The following is a 20,703-nucleotide window of genomic DNA, read 5'->3' on the forward strand; positions in this document are numbered from 1 at the left end:
CTAAAGGTTTGCTCTCCGCTGGGAATAGGCCTCTTGCATTTGCACAGCAGAGCTAAAAGGGTGGGAGGGCAGAGGCATTAGGCAAGTGGGCTTCTTGGCTATTCTTCAGTGCTCTTAAACGGGCATCTTTCATGTGCTGACCTGGCCTCTTCTTTCTCTCTCAGGTTCGGGAGACTCCCAGGATGAAGCTGCTGTGAGGAGCTTGAGGAGCCAGCACACAGGCTTTCAGGGCTCCCTTTCTGAGTGGAATACAGTATTGGAGTCTGCAAGAAAAATGACTGTGGGATTTGTACTGCTTCCCGCTCTGCTGGGGAGGACTTTGCTTATGCTGCTGCTGGTGGCTGCCTCTGTTCAATGCCATTGGCCCAGTGAACGCTCTGAACTTGCACAGGACTGGGAAAACCAGTTAGAGGCCTCCATGCATTCTGTGCTGTCAAATCTCCGTGAGACGGTCCCAGCAGTGGTGGGGATTCCAGACAGCTCTGCTGTGGTGGGACGCTACTTCAGAGTCACCATCCCCACAGATTTAATTGCTTCTAATGGAGAAATGGTGCAGGTGAGAAATGCATCCGCCTGCCTCATACCTCACAATCCCCTTCCTTGCAGTCATGCCTGTGGGAGGGACTGGGTCTGTCTCCGTGCCAGTGTGACAAATGGGTTTGAACGGATGGGTCATAGATGGTGCTATGATTCAGACTCGGGGGAGGCTGTTGGATTTGGTGATAGATGAGTGGAAGAAACTTCCATTTCCCTCTTCCGGAACATCACTGTTTATTTCTTACTGGATTGAACGCCTTCATCCTAGAGTGAAGAATAGAGGCGGTCTGGTCCCCTCTGTAGGAGCTGGTTTGGTTCAATGTCTGGTTACATTTAACCTACGTGCACCCAGATGCCCAAGCAAGGGGCACATGAATCACTGAAGGACAGTGACCCTCAGCCTCCCATAGCCCAAGTCCTGGAATGATCCTTTGACACCATGGGGTGACTTGTTTTACCATGGGGACAAAATATTGGGCCACTGATGTGATGCCATAGCACAGATCCTGTTGTATGGCTCTGGCTCTTGACTCCATTTGACACTGTGTGTCCTCCCCTCGCCCTGTGACCCGTGGGGAGAGCTGGGGACACTTCTCCTTGTCTGAGAGGAGCTATGATCAATCCTGTGGCTCCCAAGAGAGCCACATCTGCCTGTCCTCAAGCTTTGTGTCTATTGCCTTCAGGACTTCTAGGTGCTGTAGCTGCAAGATATGGAAGTGTGAAAGTGACACCAGCTAGGCAAGGAAAGGAAAGTGAGAGAGACTGTCAAGGTGTCACTATTCACTACTGGTGAGGAGTCCTCTCCAGGCTGGGTGCAGGGAAGACTGCTTCTGCTTCCCAGGCTTTTCTAGATTCATTGACAGATGGGGCTGGACCATTTCCCAGTCTAAACCTGAGAGAATTACGTGTTTGCTCTTTTTCAAGTGGTCAGAAGGGATCTGGAGGTGAGGGGGGAGGAAAATCTTGGACTTGCCAACTTCTCCTTATAGGCGGGTTTGCTGTAGAGCCAGAGGACACAGATCACAGCGCTAAAGAATCTAGATCAAGAAAGTGAAGTGTGAGTGGGTCCCATTTGCACTACTAAGAGTCCTGGCCCTGATGAGTGGCAGTGATAATCTGGGGATCTAAAAGGTGCATCTGGAACACCTGCATTCTGAGTCGGGTGGGGAGGAGAACGGTGCTGGATGAGTTCCATGTTTCGAAGAGCTAGAGGACTGTCATCTGCTTTGAACTGAAGGCTGCAGCACTGTGGGGCTGATGAAACTTGCCCAGGTGGAAGCTAGGACATGCCATGGTGGCCTTAGTCATGCTGCCTGCTCTCTTCATATGACCACTGCCATGTGAAAGCCTGGTTCTTGGCTGCTTAGTACCCAAACTCCAGGGAGTCTGGGGAGCTGCGGGTGTTCGGCAAATTGACAACTAGCATCATCTGTTTTATCAACAAAAATACAAGTGCAGGCCAACTGTCAACTTTGGATTTTTGTCTCTAAATGCACAGACTCCTGCTGATCAAATTCCCAGGCTTCCCAGTGCAGCCCAAGGTGTGAGCTGTGCTCTAGGAACCCCTATCTGTCTGAGAAACCGCTTCCTGACCAGTGTCTCATACTGGCTGCTTTACCGAAGTGTACACCTCTTTAGCTAGGACTGCACAGCGGGGCTCTGACCCAGTGTTCTCGGAGGAACACGTGTAGGATTGGGGGTAACACTGACCATGTGAGGGTGGGGGTGTGGCAGGTTTGGGAGAGCACTGGGCACACGTGCTTGGGATTGAGGGGTACCGTAGAGCATGCAGGGGTGACTGAACCTGCACGGAAGCACTAAGGGGTTCCGTAGCTGGACGTTGTAATGCTTCCCTGCCTCCCAGGGAAAGTGCTTCCAGCTCCTCAGCTGGAAAGTGCTGGAGGAGGGTTACTATGCTGTGGTGCAGTGAAACCTGAGTGGTTTTCAGGTGTCAGAGGACTGGTCTAAACACAGAAGTTGCACTTCAACTTAAATTGATTTTAAAATCGGACTTAGGCCTCGTCTCTGTGAGACTTTCATGGGTTTTTACCCTACATTGGTTTAATACAGATCTCTGCATTGGTAAGGATGCATCCATACTTACTGAGTGTGGAGGGCTTCCTTCCAAAGGACTCCACATAGGAGAGGGGATTCCTTACGGAAGACATAGGTAGGCAACTTTAGGTGTGAGAGGGCATCAGCAGTTTCCACTTGTTTTGCCGGGGCACTTTTGGCCTGGACAGATTCCCTATCTGAATCCATCTCTCGTAGAAGTTAGGAAATCCTGTGGGCTAGGTGCACCTGAAAGAACTCTGGCATTTATTTGCTGTTGCATCTCATGCAACCCTAGACAATTTGTGCTGCTCAGCTGGAGCTTTCAGCAAACCAATGTTTGTCGCAGTTATGGACTCAGACGAGCCAAGCCCTTCGTAGCCAGTACATAGGGAGCTCAAGCCCTAATTAAAATCAGGCAAAAATAGCCATTAAACGTCTCCCAGTTGTGGCAGTAAAGCAGATCAGAAAGACAATGACCTATACTTCTGTTCTTCCTGGTCTCCAGGAGGTCAGGAATGATATGCTGGACCGAACAAGCTCCTCAAAGCCACAAAAAGAAAAGGAGTACTTGTGGCATCTTAGAGGCTAACAAATTTATTTGAGCATAAGCTTTCGTGAGCTACAGCTCACTTCATCAGATGCATACAGTGGAAAACACAGTATGCATCCAATGAAGTGAGCTGTAGCTCATGAAAGCTTATGCTCAAATAAATTTGTTAGCCTCTAAGGTGCCACAAGTACTCCTTTTCTTCTTGCAGATACAAACTAACACGGCTGCTACTCTGAAACCTGTCAAAGCCACAGTTCAAGATGGAGACATTTAAAGCCTACCCTAGTAGCTAACTCCCAAGGGGTTTTCTATCTTATAGATCAAAATGAGGCATGTTGCCACATCCCTATGTAATAGTTCTTTGAATAGTCCATAGCTGTGTTTGTTGTGGTCAGTACTTCCACTATTCCTACACTTCCACTGTTCCAGCAGCACTCACAGGAAGAAGTTCACATTAACCTCTTCCTCCTGTCATCACACCAAGCTGCTCTCGTGTGCTGTCTGTTGTTGAGGTCACTCTCTGCTGATGGGTGAAGGTCAATAGAACTGCAGGCTGCAGAATTTCTGAACTGGAAAGAATCTGTGACTTCCAGGCATGGGTCTAGAGGGCTGGGAGCACATTACCAGCGGAAGGGTGATCAAGGGAACATTGTCACGCAGAGGAGAGCACAGCATCAGCTGGCTGGAGCAGAATGACATGTGACGTGGTCTCAAAGCACAGCCTCCCCTGAATGCACCAAGAGTGTCCTAGTAATGATGAGCATCACATCCACCACGATGAGTATTAAATGAGGGGACCTGATCCCCTTCCTTACAAGTCTCTTACTTTCCTAGGCAGGAGAGTGTCTCATGCCTGTGTGCACTTCATACTAAAGGAGAGCTAAGCACTAGAGCAGACTAACTAATAGAGCTGGCTGAGCGGGAGTGTGTCTATTTTGAGAGTTCCCCCACCTAACTGTGCACCTCGGCAAACTGCCAATGGACTTTTACTCCCAGATTTAACAGTAAGACCCCACACTCTCCCTTTCTCCTGAGAGGGACCAAAAAAGTGCCAAAGGATCCTTCCTGAAAATGTACCAGAGTGCCTTCTGCATACCTTTCCTCTTGTCCCGTTTCTGTCCAGAAGATCAAGGAGAAGACAGCAGTCATATGGATGGCCTTCTCTGGCAATGTTTGGGGCTATGACTTTCAAACCTAGTCAGCATGACTCTATCCCTCTCTCAGGGACTGGTATTCCATCAAAAACCAGGAAAGCTGATCCTAGCTGCAAAAAGACAGGGTATTCACTCAAGGTCCTTACTCCCAGTCTGGCTTCAAGATGTCCCAATGCTTCATCTGACTTGGTTGGGATTTTTGCATTCGTGTAGAGACCACCCTCAAATGCTGTCTTCAGCCAGAATGGGACACCTCTTGAGCTCCTATAGGGAGGGTTATCCATGGCTCTAAAAGATCATTCTCATTAACATTGCGGTAGAAGTAAGTAGGAGAGAGCTGGACAACAGATGGCTCTTTAGGTCAGCCTCACACATCAGTTTACCCTGCAGTATGTGGAGCAGAGCCCTGGGATCACGGCCGAATGTTAAATGTTCTCACAAACATGCATCTGAGTCACTGAAGGAGGAAATTCTCTTCTTTCAATCTCTGGCATTCTTAATGAGCGGCCACCTCAGAAGAGCCTGTAGGTGGGAGCTCTATGCATTGAACTCCATTGTTGTATGTTCTTCACAGAAAAGGCTGGGTCTTCTAGTAAACCTGGTATTGTTCTCCAGGTACACGTTCTTCCTCAGACTGCAGGAAGATCATGTTTCCCCATTCTGTCCTAAACCTTTACACCTACTGGAAAGATGCTGATGCCACAGGATCTCCAAGAGGTATCCTGATCACCTGTCTCTGACAATGCAGTACCCTAACTGCACTCTCCCCATGGGGAAATACATGACAGTTTCAAAGGCCTCATTCAAGATGGAACGGGAAGAGCACGCTGGATGGATAGTCCAAGTTTTAACTCAACCTACCAATGCCACCACGCATTTGCTGGGAGCAGTGTCCACAATGTGGGCTGAAAACATGTATGTTTTGTACAGCGAGATGCGAGGCAGCTTCCTGGCTTTCTCTCTGTACCAGCATGAAGGTCTACAAGCTAGGCATGTGAGCATCAGAAAAAAGGCTGTTGTATGCAATGAGACTAAACTCTTAAATATTTATTTATCTCCGTGGCATCATACTTGCTGCTGATTCGCAGTCCCACTGAAGAGATTGGTGGCCCTTTGTCCTCAGCAGAAGAGGAGAATTTCTGTGCTTAACCAAAATGTTCTTCTGGTAGGAAGTTGCACAGATCTAGCCTAGCACAGGCTGGGTGAAATAGAATCAATAGCGAGTGTGGTGGTGAAATAATTTGTAGTCCTGCAGCAGACAAGTTTGTGTACTATAGTTTGTTGCTATCAACAGAAATGTTGCATCTCTTTAGTACTATAATCTGAATATTGATCAAGATAGTCTTTGCTGGCAGGCTCTGGGAAGGGGGGGTGCCAAGTGTGGGACTGTCTCTGGCATGGCAGTGAGACTGCAGACCTAGCATAAGATTCTGGTTCTATGGACTGTCCTACCAGTAGAAAGGAAATGACCACTACTACAGATCCCTTTTTCTATCTTCCGTTGCCCAGTCTGTAGCTCCCGGTAAAGGGTCCTTTCCAAAGTGCATAAGGTCAGCAGCACTCTGAGAAGGGTGTTGTTGGTGCACAGTGAGACAGCCACTCACAGCTCTGTGCCAGTGAGTCACTCTGGATGACATTGACTCCTTTAATTTTGTGGATTAATTTACTTGATTCTGTTAAATGGCGTTTCTGTGGCTGTTGGAGCATTTGGATATAAATCTGTGCAAAGCAGCTTTGCTCCTTAAAGAGGAGGCTGCTTTTGACAAGCCCAGTGAATACTGTTTGCCATCTGGTGAAAGGACTTTTGTTTAACAGGTTTATTATCAGATATTAGAGTTCATTCTCTTAGTAGGATCTGTAGGGACTGATTTGCAGAAACCATACTAGATTTATTATCTGCTGTAAGTGTGGTGTGTGCACCAGTCCCCTGCCTGTCCCTGGTAATATAACAGTCTCACTGAAAGAGGCAGACTTCTGAAGCATTTAGACTTGTTGGTGGGTGCGAGTTCTGCTGAATTCCTTGAAAGTAAGGTCTGAAATCATTCTATTCTCCCTCTAAGGAGCTTCGTGCAGGGATTGCTAATTGAATGTGACCCATTAGCCAGCATTTCTTGGAGGAGGTTTGGTACAGGACAAAAAGGATTACCAGTTGGAGCAGTGGGCAGGTGTTGTGCTAAGTAATGGTGGCTTTAGAGTTAGGGACACCTGGGACCAGGAGAATAATTCTCCCTGATTCAGATGTAAAGAGCAGTGCTGCAGTAGCTTCAAGAGCATCTGTGGCTGTTTACTCACGTATATTTTGGGCTCAACAGTGGTCTCTGGTTGGATCTGGTCACAGGAGCTCTTGGGAAGGGATCTGCCTAACTCTAATCCTGCGATCCATGAGATAAGATTTGTTGATAGTGGTTCATTGTCTGCTTTTCTGTAGTGAGCCAGGGTGAGGGAATTGAGCATTTTCAGTGAACTCTCAGTAATGAGCTCTGGATTTGGAGGGCTGGAAAGTATGACTCAGTCTAATTATAACCAGCTTCTCGGACAGGCCTGGAAGTTCCTTGTTTTGTCTCAGCACTGCTGTTACGGATTGCTTCCTCCAGTATTTGGGAGGATGAGAGGGCGGCCAGTGGGGAGTAGAACGTCCTAGTACGCAGGCTGGCTGAAGGTCACTGGTTTAGGCTTAGCTAACCCTACTGCCAGCTCACACATCAGCCTGCTGCATATCTGCTGAGCTTGTAGTGAGTGCGGGTTAGCTGTGAGATCACAGTACTTGGCACAGGCATTGTGGGGTAGTTCTGCTCTCCTTTGGCCTTTGGCTTATTAAAAGGCCGTGACTAGAAAAGAGACAAATTTCCCTTTCTGAAAGCTGTTCAGGGCTTTTCCTGTGCTGTTGTTCTGTGAGTGAGAAGAATCAGGGTGTGGGCAGGGATTTGAACTCCATGCAGGCATGCAGCTTGTTCCAGTCAGAACAATGCAACTGAACAAACCCTTTTCAAGTTGGCAGTGTGAGCTGCTGAAGGGAGTTTTTCTGGGGACACTCAATGTTTTGTAGCAAGCTCCCTGTGAAACAGCTGCCCTGTCCTCCCGCCCTGGCAGAGGGAATCTTTGTACCCTGAATAGTTCCCTTACAGGAAACACGAACACATCTGGAAAATGAAGGCGTCCTAGTGGGAGTGGGTGAGAGAGGCATTCGCTGGGGCACATCTATTGCAGAACTTTGCCTGTTCAGTTGTGAAGCAGAACAGTCTGGCAGGAAGTTGGTGTTCCAAAAAAAAGAAAAAAAAAAAACCAAAACCCAATGCTCCTTGCATACCAAAGAAGTGTGTGGACACAATGAAGTCTCTCACTGACATCTGTAAAAGGGTGCCTTCCATGGGAGGTGCGGTGTCGAATAGCAGGCATGTGACTGCTATTTCATTTTGCCATGAACGTGTGAAGGTAAGGCAGTTTCTTTAGGCTGCCGTAATCGTTTGGTTCATGAGGGATTTGCTGCATTTCAAGTCCCTTCCCTCAGTTAAAAAGCCTCCAGCTCCAGGGTTAGTAATGTGGTCCTTAGAACTGATGGACGATCCTCTTTGAGCCCTTCGGCTCCTGAGAGCTCAGCTTTCTTACCAGCAGGTTTTCTTCATGGGGCCGTGACTTCAGTTTGTGGAGTGAGCAAGGAGGCCTTTTCAGGGTTGTCATGGCTAGCACAGATGTGAAGATGCTCCCAGCCCTTCCTACTCACAAGAGAAGTGACTCTTCTGAACTAGCTGGAGCTTCTAGAAAGCCTTGGGTAGAGATAGTCAAGCCCTAAAGATTGACGAAAGCCTGTATGACTGAGGTGAGGTGTACTTCTGAAAACTGGTGAAATCTCTTGGCCATCTGTAGATATGAGGGGAGAGGATGAATTTCTATATGAAAGCTTGTTCATTTTCCAGGGGTCTCTGGGCATGTTCCATTTGTGGGATATGGTGCCCCAGCCTGGAGCTGTAGAACTGCCAAGAAGAGCCATGTCCTTTTGGGGCAGAGTGCATAAGATTTCTTATGATGTGAGTAACATCGCCCTATTCTGCATCATAGAATCATAGAATATCAGGGTTGGAAGGGACCTCAGGAGGTCATCTAGTCCAACCCCCTGCTCAAAGCAGGACCAATCCCCAATTAAATCATCCCAGCCAGGGCTTTGTCAAGCCTGACCTTAAAAACTTCTAAGGAAGGAGATTCTACCACCTCCCTAGGTAACGCATTCCAGTGTTTCACCACCCTCCTAGTGAAAAAGTTTTTCCTAATATTCAACTTAAACCTCCCCCACTGCAACTTGAGACCATTACTCCTTGTCCTGTCCTCTTCTACCACTGAGAATAGTCTAGAACCATCCTCTTTGGAACCACCCCTCAGGTAGTTGAAAGCAGCTATCAAATCCCCCCTCATTCTTCTCTTCTGCAGACTAAACAATCCCACTTCCCTCAGCCTCTCCTCATAAGTCATGTGTTCCAGACCCCTAATAATTTTTGTTGCCCTTCGCTGGACTCTCTCCAATTTATCCACATCCTTCTTGTAGTGCGGGGCCCAAAACTGGACACAGTCCTCCAGATGAGGCCTCACCAGTGTCGAATAGAGGGGAACGATCACGTCCCTCGATCTGCTGGCAATGCCCTTACTTATACATCCCAAAATGCCATTGGCCTTCTTGGCAACAAGGGTACACTGTTGACTCCTATCCAGCTTCTCGTCCACTGTCACCCCAGGTCCTTTTCTGCAGAACTGCTGCCTAGCCATTTGGTCCCTAGTCTGTAGCGGTGCATTGGGTTCTTCCATCCTAAGTGCAGGACGCTGCACTTATCCTTGTTGAACCTCATCAGATTTCTTTTGGCCCAATCCTCCAATTTGTCTAGGTCCCTTTGTATCCTATCCCTGCCCTCCAGAGTATCTACCACTCCTCCTAGTTTAGTATCATCCGCAAATTTTCTGAGAATGCAATCCACACCATCCTCCAGATCATTTATGAAGATATTGAACAAAACCGGCCCCAGGACCGACCCTTGGGGCACTCCACTTGATACCGGCTGTCAACTAGACATGGAGCCATTGATCACTACCTGTTGAGCCCAACAATCTAGCCAACTTTCTACCCACCTTATAGTGCATTCATCCAGCCCATACTTCTTTAACTTGCTGACAAGAATACTGTGGGAGACCGTGTCAAAAGCTTTGCTAAAGTCAAGAAACAATACATCCACTGCTTTCCCTTCATCCACAGAACCAGTTATCTCATCATAGAAGGCGATTAGATTAGTCAGGCATGACCTTCCCTTGGTGAATCCATGCTGACTGTTCCTGATCACTTTTCTCTCGTGTAAGTGCTTCAGGATTGATTCCTTGAGGACCTGCTCCATGATTTTTCCAGGGACTGAGGTGAGGCTGACTGGCTTGTAGTTCCCCGGATCCTCCTTCTTCCCTTTTTTAAAGATTGGCACTACATTAGCCTTTTTTCAGTCATCCGGGACTTCCCCCGTTCGCCACGAGTTTTCAAAGATAATGGCCAATGGCTCTGCAATCACAGCCGCCAATTCCTTTAGCACTCTCGGATGCAACGCGTCCGGCCCCATGGACTTGTGCACGTCCAGCTTTTCTAAATAGTCCCTAACCACCTCTTTCTCCACAGAGGGCTGGCCACCTACTCCCCATGCTGTGATGCCCAGCGCAGCAGTCTGGGAGCTGACCTTGTTCGTGAAGACAGAGGCAAAAAAAGCATTGAGTACATTAGCTTTTTCCACATCCTCTGTCGCTAGGTTGCCTCCCTCATTCAGTAAGGGGCCCACACTTTCCTTGGCTTTCTTCTTGTTGCCAACATACCTGAAGAAACCCTTCTTGTTACTCTTAACATCTCTTGCTAGCTGCAGCTCCAGGTGCGATTTGGCCCTCCTGATTTCATTCCTACATGCCCGAGCAATATTTTTATACTCTTCCTTGGTCATTTGTCCAATCTTCCACTTCTTGTAAGCTGCTTTTTTAGGAAGGGCATCCACACTTCTTTCTCCGCCCTCATAGATTGTGAACAGAACTCACCATCATGTCCTCAGACTAGACCTTTCCTACAGGATAGCTTAGTGTAGATAGCCCTTCTCTTGGGCCACTTAGTGAGACCATAGCTGGCCGGGAGCCTGTAAGGTTTCAGGAGCTGCACTTCCTGCTCATCAGTCATAAAGACATGCTTACATTCAGTGCCTTCTGTGCCTGGGCCAGACCCACTTAATAACTCAGTGTAGAGCAGAGAGCCTTGAGACGCCAGGATCATCAGTCTGATACTGAGTCTGTCAATGGTACCAAGACCAGCCTCCATGTCATAAGTCCTGCGTCAGAGGACCAAGATGCACTATGCCACTCTGGCTTTAGTGCCATCTTCTATCACAGCCTGGAGACCAGACTCTCCTCTGCCCTGTACTGGGAGTGAATTCTTCACCCAGCACTGACTACTGAGTTTTCAGTAACCTTGGTGGTGATCCAGGAAGCACCCACCTTAGCACCTCTTCCCTCAGCTGGCACCATCGTCCTTCACACAGACTTCAAACTTGTTCAGTGATGCCAGGTTTGTCTTGTCACTGCAAACCCACATAGAGGTCTGTCTGGGTAGAAGGAGGAAGCACGTATCCCCACAAGAAGAAAAGTTAAGAAAACCTCTCCACCCCCTTTCATACTCTCTGAACTGGGAAGGTTTTGAAGAGATCGGAATCTGTTCTTAGCTTTATGCTAATTAATAGTTTTATCAGTGACCTGGAAGAAAACATAAAATCATCACTGATTAAATTTGCAAATAACATGGATTTGGGGAGAGGTAAATAATGAAGAGGACAGGTCACTGATAGAGCAATCTGGATCACTTGGTAAACTGGGCACAAGCAATTAGTATGCAGTTTAATATGGTTAAATGTAAATGTATATATCTAGGAACAAAAAATGTAAGACACTTACAGGATGGAGGAGTCTATCCTGGGAAGATAGTCCTCTGAAAAAGACATGGAGTCATGGTGGATAATCAGCTGAACAGGAGCTCCCAGTACAATGCTGTGGCCAAAAAGGCTAATGCGGTCATTAGATCCATAAACAGGAAAATATCAAGTAAGAGTAGGGAGGTTATGTTATATTTGTATTTGGCACTGTTGCTGGAATCCTGGGTCCAGTTCTGGTGTCTACAATTCAGGAAGGACGTTGATACATTGGAGAGGGTTCTTCAATCTAGCAGACAAATGTATAACAAAATTCAGTGGCTGGAGGTTGAAGCTGGACAAACTTAGACTGCAAAAGGAGCACTTTTTTTACGGTGAGGATAATTAAGCACTGGAACAATTTACCAACGGGTGGGGTGGATTCTCTATCACTGGCCATTGTTACATCAAGAGTGGATGTTTTTCTGAAAGATCAGCTCTAGTTCAATTCAGGGCAGTTCTTTGGCCTGTTATACTAGACATCACACTAGATGATCACCATGTCCCTTCTGATCTACAAAGGCTCTCAGACAGCACTGGTGACACTTTAATTGGGAGAGCGATTGACCATTGGAACAAACTACCAAGGGAAGTGGTGGATTCTGAATCTCTCTTGATTACTTCAGATCCAGACTGTATGCCTGTCTGGCAGAGACGCTCTAGCCCACAGTTACTGGCTCAATGCACGGGTAGCTGGTGACATGCCACAGGAAGTCACTCGATGAGCCAGTGATCCCTTCTGGTCTTCAACTCTGTGACTCTACAAATTATTCTTGTAAAGTTCCTGTCTGCACTCCAACTCTTCACCCTTCTTTCCATCTGCCTCAGAACAACTGTGGTTAGGGAGACGGCCCAGAGGGGACTGTGGGGGGTGCACTTCCTTATATCGGGTCAGCTGAATATCCCTTTGAAGCTATGTTTGCACTCAGGTGGACTTTCAGCCTCCGTTTTCTCTCCCCCCCCTTCTTCCCCCCCACAATTCTACAAGTAATTGTTTGTAGAAGCCTATTTGGGGTGCTAAGTAACCTCATAGCAAATGTTGAACACCTTCAGCCAGGGTCTTAAACACAGTTCACTGTCTGCCATGCATCCAAGTTTAAAGAGAAGGCTCCAGTATTTTTATACTTGATGTTAATTCTACTCTACATCAATAAGAGTTGTCAGACTTATTCCATCTATCACAGCCACACATGGACAAGGGGACCACATCATAGAGTTACTCAGTGGACATGCTCACGTCTTGATGATTTGCCACTTCAAAAAAAAAAAATCTTAATCAGAAGTTTTGGAAGGATTTTACTGGGCAAAGAAGGTGGCTTGCAGCAGGTGTTCTTTGTATAAGAGACATAATACAAAGTTCAGTATTGGTCAAGAATACAGAACAAACTTTACCCTTAGGTGCTCAGTAGAGAACAAGTGAAAATAACTGGCGGCAGTATCTTGAAGTTCAGTCCCAAACACTTAGTTTTACCTCTTTCTCCAACAAAATCTTCCAGAATTGAAGCAGTACGACACAGGGTAGACTACAAGAAATTTTCTACCTGTATTCAAAAAAGGATCAAACTAGTGGCACTAAGGGTTGGTAAATTCCCTCGACAGGAACAGATGAAAGCTGCCTGCTGCTGGTGGAGCACTCTAGCGCTCTTGGAACGCAAGGTGAGAGTCCCCTCCAGTCCCACCCTGGGAACACACACCTAGGACTAGGGCAGGGGTTGGCAACCTATGGCACGTGTGCCAATTTTTAATGGCACGCTGCTGTCTGCTGGACCTGGGCTGACAGCAGCGTGCCACTAAAAATCCTGCCCAACCCACTCTTTTCCGCCCACCACTCTCTCCTTGCAGGGCAGGCGAGCTTCCCCCTCCTCCCACTTCTTCCCCCAGCATGCAGGGTTCCTGCCCCTCCTTCTCTCCCTCCCTGCGGCCGATCAGCTGATGGCCCTTGCCATGGAGGGGGAGAGGGAAAAGTGGAGCCGCAGCACGCTCTCTGCTCCGGGGACCTTGGGGTCGGGGGTGGAATCAGGGCATATCCCCTCCAGCCCCCTGCCGTGAGCCGCAGGGGGCTGGGAGCACCTCCACGACCCCAGCCCTGACTCCGGCACCCCCCCCACATACCCAGCGCCCTGCCCTGACTCCTGCACCCTCCTCACACATACCCAGCCCCACCACACCCCATGCCGTGACTCTTGCACCCCCCACATCCCCACTCCCACCCTTAGCACCAAACAGGAGCTCCTGCGCGCGCGCGCGCGCGCGCACACACACACACACACACACACACATTCCCACCTGTACGCCTCACACCAAATGGGAGCTGCCCAGGTAAGCGTTCCACACCCAAACCTCCTGAGCCCCCTCCCTCATTCTAGCTCCTGGCCAGACCCTGCACCCCAACCTCCAGCCTGCTTCTTCACCCCCAGCCCTGTTCTCAGCACACTACCACCCTCATCTCAGTGCAGAGAGAGGAAGAGAATGGCTAGAACCAGGGAACTAGGTAGGTACTTACTCTGTGTGGACAGGGCCAGGACTCCAGACTGGCAGCACTCAGCCCACTGCCGGTCTGGGGTTCTAGCTGCCTGCCCCAGACCCTCAGTTCTGATCTGCAGAAATGAGGGGTACCACTCCCCCATAGTCACCTCGGGAGGACTCCTCGTCTGAGTCCAAGGTGGAGCCTTACACCCATCCCAAGAGCTGCCACTAGTACCTGTCCTACATCCCACTGAATCCCGGTGCAGGTTCCCCCCCACCGGTAACTGGCCAGGTGGACAGTGGTCTAGGCCCTATACAATGGCCATTCTGGAACCCATGAGGGTTTCCTCTGGTACCAGGTCCATCTTCTTACCGGTCATACTCAGTTGTTTCCGAGAGAAAGGCCCCTGCACCGCTTCACTCAGCACCGGACCCTGACTCAGGTACCGAATCCAGTACTGATACACAAGACATGGGCCACGTGGAGGTAATTGAGGCTGAAGAAGTTGGGCCGAAAACAAAGGAAGCAGGATCCGAAGTGGGACCCTCAGCCGCACCTTCAAAAGCACCCTCGGCCGCACCTTCAAAAGGCCTGCTTGGGCCCACCGGAGTACCTATGCAACCCTGGCACTGAGACTGAGGTGGTAGAAATGCAGTGTCCCCCCTGGACATACCTCTTCCTCCTCCTCCTCCTCCCCCTCCCCAGGCAAGGCTGTCTCAAGATGACTTTCAAGCCCATCAGGAGCTTCTAAAAAGGATAGCGGCTGCCCTGGGGCTAGAGGTTGAGGAGCTCAAGGAATCATCCCACAGCTTCATTGACATTATGGCTGCAGCTGCACTATCTATGGGGGCCCTGCCCATTAATAAGGTGGTAATGGGTGAGGTCAGAGACCTGTGGCAGACCCTGTCTTCTCTCCCTCCCACTTCAAAGAGGGAAGAGAAGAAATACTACATGCCAGCCAAAAGGTACGAGTACCTATACTCTCACCCCCCTTCTAGGTCCCTAGTTGTATCGGCAGCCAATAAGAGGAATAGACAGGGCCAAGCAAGTTGCTACCCCTAAGCAGAAGGACACAAAGAAACTTGATCTATTTGGGAGAAACATTTATTTGACAGGTGGGCTACAGCTACGTATCTCAAACCAGCAAGCCCTGCTGGGGAGATGCAAAATTACAACTTATGAGACTCCTCGTCCAAATGTAAAGACTCCGTGCCTTAGGACTCAAGACAGGCATTCTTTGCCCTCTTAGAGGAGGGAAAGACCATTGCCAGAGCCTCTTTCACAGCAGCCCTGGATGCAGCCAATGTGGCAGCCAGGCCAATGGCTTCTGCAGTGGCCATAAGGCAGTGCTCTGGGCTGCAGTCCTTGGGGCTACCTCAGGAGGTCCAGCAGTCAATTCAGGAACTCCCTTTCGAAGGCTCCTCATTTTCGGAGCAAACAAATACAATTTCCACGTCCTGAAGGACTCAAGGACTACCCTCAGGTCCCTGGGCCTCTATGCTCCGGCCCCTTTGAGGAAGCACTTCAGGCCTCAACAGTTGGCCCGCTTTTTGGGGTTGCTAGACTAATCAGTAGCACCCCAACTACTGCTCCCACTCCATCCGGACCTGATCTCACAAGGCATTGGCCGTATATTCCACCCGAATGTCTGGTCCCTCGCATGACCGCAGGGAAGCTCCATGGCTGAACCTGGAGGAGCAAGCTTGTTCAGAACAAGTTCAGCAGGTCTTCCTGGGTAATAGGAAGCTGTCCAGTAGGGCTATCTACTTTGCCAAGTGGAAGCATTTTTCAATAGGCCTCGAGGGGATGGCCATTTCTCAGACTGTCTTCTCTTCAGTTTATTTTGGAATACTTGCTCCACCTAAAACAACAAGGTCTGGCCCCCGAATGAATCGAGGTGCACCCAGAAGCAGTTTCAGCCTTCCTCCCGCCAGTGGGCAGTAGGTCAGTTTTATCTCACAAAATGACAGTCTGATTTCTTGAGGGGTTACCGACTTTACTGTCACGTTTGCTAACTGATTCCTCTGTGGGTTTGAACTTGGTTCTGTTGAAACTCACGGGCCCTCCCTTTTTGCTGCTAGCATTGTGCCCTCTGCTCTTTCTCTCCTGGAAGGTTGCCTTCCTGATAGATATTACCTCAGCCAGAAGGGTCTCTGAAATCAGGGCCCTTTTGTGAGAAGCACCATACATGGTGTTCTTGAAGGACAAGATTCAACTGCACCCCCATCCGGCCTTCCTACCAAAGGTAGTCTCACAGTTCCATAGCAACCAAGCCATTTTCCTGGCAGTTTTCTTCCTGGAGCCACACAAGAATTCAGAAGAGCGATGGCTTCACCCATTGGATGTTAGGCATGTCCTCACCTTCTGCATTAAGAGGACTAAACCCTTTTACAGATCCACACAAGTTTTTCTGGCAATAGCAGAGAGGATGAAAGGCCTACCTGTTTCAACCCAGAGCATCTCATTCTGAGTAACCTCCTGCATTTGGGCATGTTATGAGCAGGTAAATGTTCCACTATCTGCCATCCTGACCACTCATTCCATGAGAGCGGAGGCCTCTTCAGCAGTGTTTCTGGCCCAGGTTCTGATTCAACACATCTGTAGGGCCGCAACCTGGTCATTAGTGCAAACCTTCTCATCCAGCTATGCCAGGGCGGCAAACTTTTTGACCCAAGGGCCACATCTGGGTATGGAAATTGCAGGGAGGGCCATGAATGCTCACAAAATTGGGGGTTGGGTGTAGGAGGGGGAAGGGCTTCGGCTGGGGGGTGTGGGTTCTGTGGTCGGTCCAGAAATGAGGAGTTCAGTGTGCGGGAGGGGGCTCCGGGCTGGGGCAGGCGGTTGGGCGGGGGGGTGTGAGGGCTCTGGCTCAGGTTGCAGGCTCTGAGGTGGGGCTGGGGATGAGGGTTTGGGGTGTAGGAGGGTGCTCCGGGCTGGGATCAAGGGGTTTGGAGGACAGGAGTGGGATATGGGCTGGGGCAGGGGATTGGAGTGCGAGGGGGGCAGAGGTGCAGGCTCTGGGTGGCGCTTATCTCAAGCAGCTCCCAGAAGCAGTGGCATGACTGCCCTCTGGCTCCTGCATGGAGGTGCAGTTAGGCAGCTCTGCACACTTCCCCGTTGGCCGTGGTTCCCAACCAATGGGAGCTGCAGGGGCAGCACTTGGAGTGGGGGCAGTGTGCCAAGCCCCTTCGCTGCCCCTACCTGTAGGAGCTGGAGGGGGGTTGTGCCACTGCTTCCAGGAGCTGCACGGAGCCACGGTATGCAAGGAGCAGAGCAAGCTCCAACCCCGCTCCCCAGCTGGAGTGTCGGAGCAGGGCAACCCCAGACCCTGCTCCTTGGGGGAGCTCAAGGGCTGGATTAAAATATCTGAAGTGCCGGATGCAGCCCCTGGGCCTTAGTTTGCCCACCCCTGTACTACGCCATCACCAACAGGCTCGAGATAACGCTGGGTTCGCGAGAGCAGTGTTGGAGTACACATGTCCATGAACTCCAACCCCACCGCCTTAGGTACTACGTATGAGTCACATAGTATGGAATAGATATGAGCAAGCACTCAACCAAAAAACAGTTACTGATATTACATAACTGTTGTTCTTTGAGATGTGTGGCTCATGTCCATTCCATGACCAATGCTCCATCCCTGCTACTGGAGTTGATGGCAAGAAGGAACTGAGAGGGTGCGGGGCCGGTGGAACCCCTTATACCGGCACATATGTGCGCAGTTCCAGAGGTCGCTAGAGCCAGCCCGACGGATACCACTGAGGGAAAAATCTCCAGCAATGGTGCACGCAGCACGCACATACCTAATGTGGAATGGACATGAGCAACACATTTCGAACAACCGTTACCAAAGGTCTGTAACTGTCCTTTTCTGTGTTAGATGGGTCTTTGGTACGCCCCCAGGCTTGTGTGATCTTTAGCTACTAAAGGCTCATTTATAAGTGTCTCCAAAATAACTGGAAAATGAAGGCAGCCTTTTTTCTCTCAAGTAACAGAGGAGGTATTTCAAAACTAGAACTCTTAAAGGAAATGGTAGAGTTTGAATACTTGGCACTGAGATTGTGTACAGAGCAAACTGGAAAGCTTCTCTTGATGAAGTGATCTCAAATCATTAACAGTGTGTAGCCTTAACAAATACATTTAAATGGTATTTAAAACCCATTCCTAGAGCAGAGTCCAGGGTTCTCTTTACTCTGCCAGTGTTCATACTGTCACAAATATGACAAGGGAGTGCAGAAAACACTGTGCTCTGTGCACTAGGGGCATGCTATCAGAGTGCCTCGAGGAGAACAGAACTCTGAACTGGACCAAGGTGGCTAAGTTAAGGACTCCCAGTTGAGTGTTACCATTTTATAAATTAGTATCAAAGTTTATATTTACATATATTCCTTCCTTTAGTTTAGCGACTGGAGTCTGTTCTGAAGTCCAGGCTCAGTGACTTCTCATCTAAGATTTAGCTCTGTGTTCCAGTAATTCTCCACGTCTAACCTTTCATAGAGAAAGGAGGATGGGGAGAATCCAAAGTGTGCTAACCCTGAGGTCCAAAAGCACACAAAGTTTAGGCATGTGCAAAGTCTGAAAAGAAAGATGCCTGGAACTGGGTGTGCCGGGGTCTTGCCAGTCCATCAGGTTCTGGGCCACCAGCAGAGGCTTCTGTGAATCCAGGGAACTTTGCTTTGAGTTCCTCAGTTCCACTTTGGGGACCTCTTCTTTAACAGAACAGGAATTACCACAGGCCTCTGACTTCTTATGGCCCAAATACCTTGCAGTACAGTTTTACTGACTCAGACTCCACGGGTAGGTCTCCAGATCCTTAAATGGCAGTTGTCTACAGCACCCTGGTTTTGTGTGCTGGACACCTTTTGTGAAGAAATGTCCTTCAAGAACAGTGAGAGCTTTCAGGCTCTGTCTCTCATCGAGTTAATGCTCTGGCCACCATTTCTGCTGTCTCCTCCTGTCCTCCTAGTCACCACTTCCTGAAGTAGGAAACCATGAAGCTCACAACCCCAGGCCCTAGGATAGCATGCCCCCTAATGCCAGCTCTGTCACTGCGACATGTAGGGTTCCACTACGTCCCTCACAGTGCCTCTGGGCAGAATGGATCTTTTGAGATGAAATTATTCCAGAGTGTGGAAATGCTTTTTTCAAATCAATTCCCCCCCCCCCCACCCCAGGACATTACATTTGAAAAACAGTGTTAATGTTCAGCTCAGGAAGGTTGAACAAGAAATGATCTCAAGTTGCGGTGGGGGAGGTTTAGGTTGGATATTAGGAAACACTATTTCACTAGGAGGGTGGTGAAGCACTGGAATGGGTTACCTAGGGAGCTGGTGGAATCTCCATCCTGAGGGGTTTTTAAGGCCCAACTTGACAAAGCCCTGGCTGGGATGATTTAGCTGGTGTTGGTCCTGCTTTGAGCAGGCGATTGAACTAGATGACCTCCTGAGGTCGCTTCCAACCCTGATAGTCTATGATTCTAAGGCTAGAACTCTGGTAACTCCCACATTTAAACTCTGCCCCAGACATGTATGCATTACTGGTACACCTGAGTACTGACTATTTATCAAACACAGTACAACATCCAGCCATGTAAGGTTCATCTCGTGAACTGTGCAGTGAAAGAGGCAACATTTGCTTTGCAGCTTGTATAGAAATAACTTTCCTGGACATTCTGGCATGGCCAGAGTGGTCCACAGTCACAAAAAAAGTAGGGTTACGGGAAAGATTGTATGTTGGAGTAATAGCATGTGATCATGTAATTAGAATGTATTGTCATGTGCACACAAGGGCCGTAGTTAAAGTTGCATGTGCAGCCTTAATTTATATTTCCCAACATGTGTTAACCATGAACTGTAAAACTCTCTTATCCTCAAGTTTGTATATTGGAATTTAAATAGTTTGAAGCAATGCTGCCAGAAGAACCAGATTCTTTAGGCTGCCATTTACATGCTTAAATTTACTAACAACTTTGCCCTAACTTAATCAGAGTTTCTGCCCTCCCCCACTCCATATGTTGCCCCTTGGAAGTCAGTGGTGAATTTTGTCATGAATAAGGGTGGTACAGTCTGACTCAGGCTTTTGCATTCAGTGTAAACTAAATCTCATTATATTTTCTCTTCCTGGCTTCTGAACCTTGTGGAGACGATGCAAAATTCCCCTTACTTTTGTGAAAGGCACACATGGGTAAGGTGGCTTCCCTCACATCCTAGATGTGAGGTAGGGGACAGTAACCTCAGCCACTCCTCCCCCCTTAACCTGTGGCCTCACTCCCTTTTCGTGACTCTGCTTTCTGGCAGGCTGATAACGTGGCTTAGGGTGGGGGACAGGAGACATTCCGCTACAGCTGACCCATCACTAGCTTCATGGACCATGCTGCCTGTACCTGGTATCTTATAGTAACCTGGCAATGTGCTGCACAGATGCTTTACCTGGGGACTAGAGCAATATCTTGGGCCTGTGCTTTTGCAGGCTGCAGTTGCCATGCTGAGCTCAGGTAAAGAGCAGCGCTCCCCTTCAGGCTGGGTGTTTCTCTGCCTTGCTGCAATGCACATGAACGGTGGGAAAATTGCCATAAAAATGCCTCTTTCCCCAAGGCAGATGGGCAGCTATACAGAGGCTGGATTAGGGCATGATCTCCTATGTCTACACATCTCAGAGCTGAATTCCAGGCAGCTAGCACTGACTACTCACTCCCCACCGTGACTTAGAATCATTGAATATCATAGAATATCAGGGTTGGAAGGGACGTCAGGAGGTCATCTAGTCCAACTGCCTGCTCAAAGCAGGACGAATCCCCAACTAAATCATCCCAGCCAGGGCTTTGTCAAGCCTGACCTTAAAAACCTCTAAAGAAGAAGATTCCACCACCTCCCTAGGTAACGCATTCCAGTGCTTCACCACCCTCCTAGTGAAAAAGTTTTTCCTAATATCCAACCTAAACCTCCCCCACTGCAACTTGAGACCATTACTCCTTGTTCT

At 48.9% G+C, this 20,703-nt stretch overlaps 1 protein-coding gene across 4 annotated transcripts in view; it reads left to right on the plus strand.

Annotated features, from left to right (window-relative positions):
• The window catches only part of DAG1 (dystroglycan 1), a 115,271-nt gene that overhangs the window by 81,812 nt on the left and 12,756 nt on the right, over nt 1-20,703 (plus strand). For all 4 annotated transcript variants that reach the window (XM_048856520.2, XM_048856517.2, XM_048856522.2 and 1 more), the window contains exon 2: nt 165-556. In XM_048856520.2, the coding sequence (XP_048712477.1) occupies nt 275-556 (282 nt within the window). In that variant the 5' untranslated portion in view covers nt 165-274. The remainder of the gene's footprint in view (nt 1-164; nt 557-20,703) is intronic.

The sequence above is a fragment of the Caretta caretta genome, chromosome 7 (genome assembly GCF_965140235.1).
Source record: "Caretta caretta isolate rCarCar2 chromosome 7, rCarCar1.hap1, whole genome shotgun sequence".
In the NCBI taxonomy this organism is placed as follows: Eukaryota; Metazoa; Chordata; order Testudines; family Cheloniidae; genus Caretta; species Caretta caretta.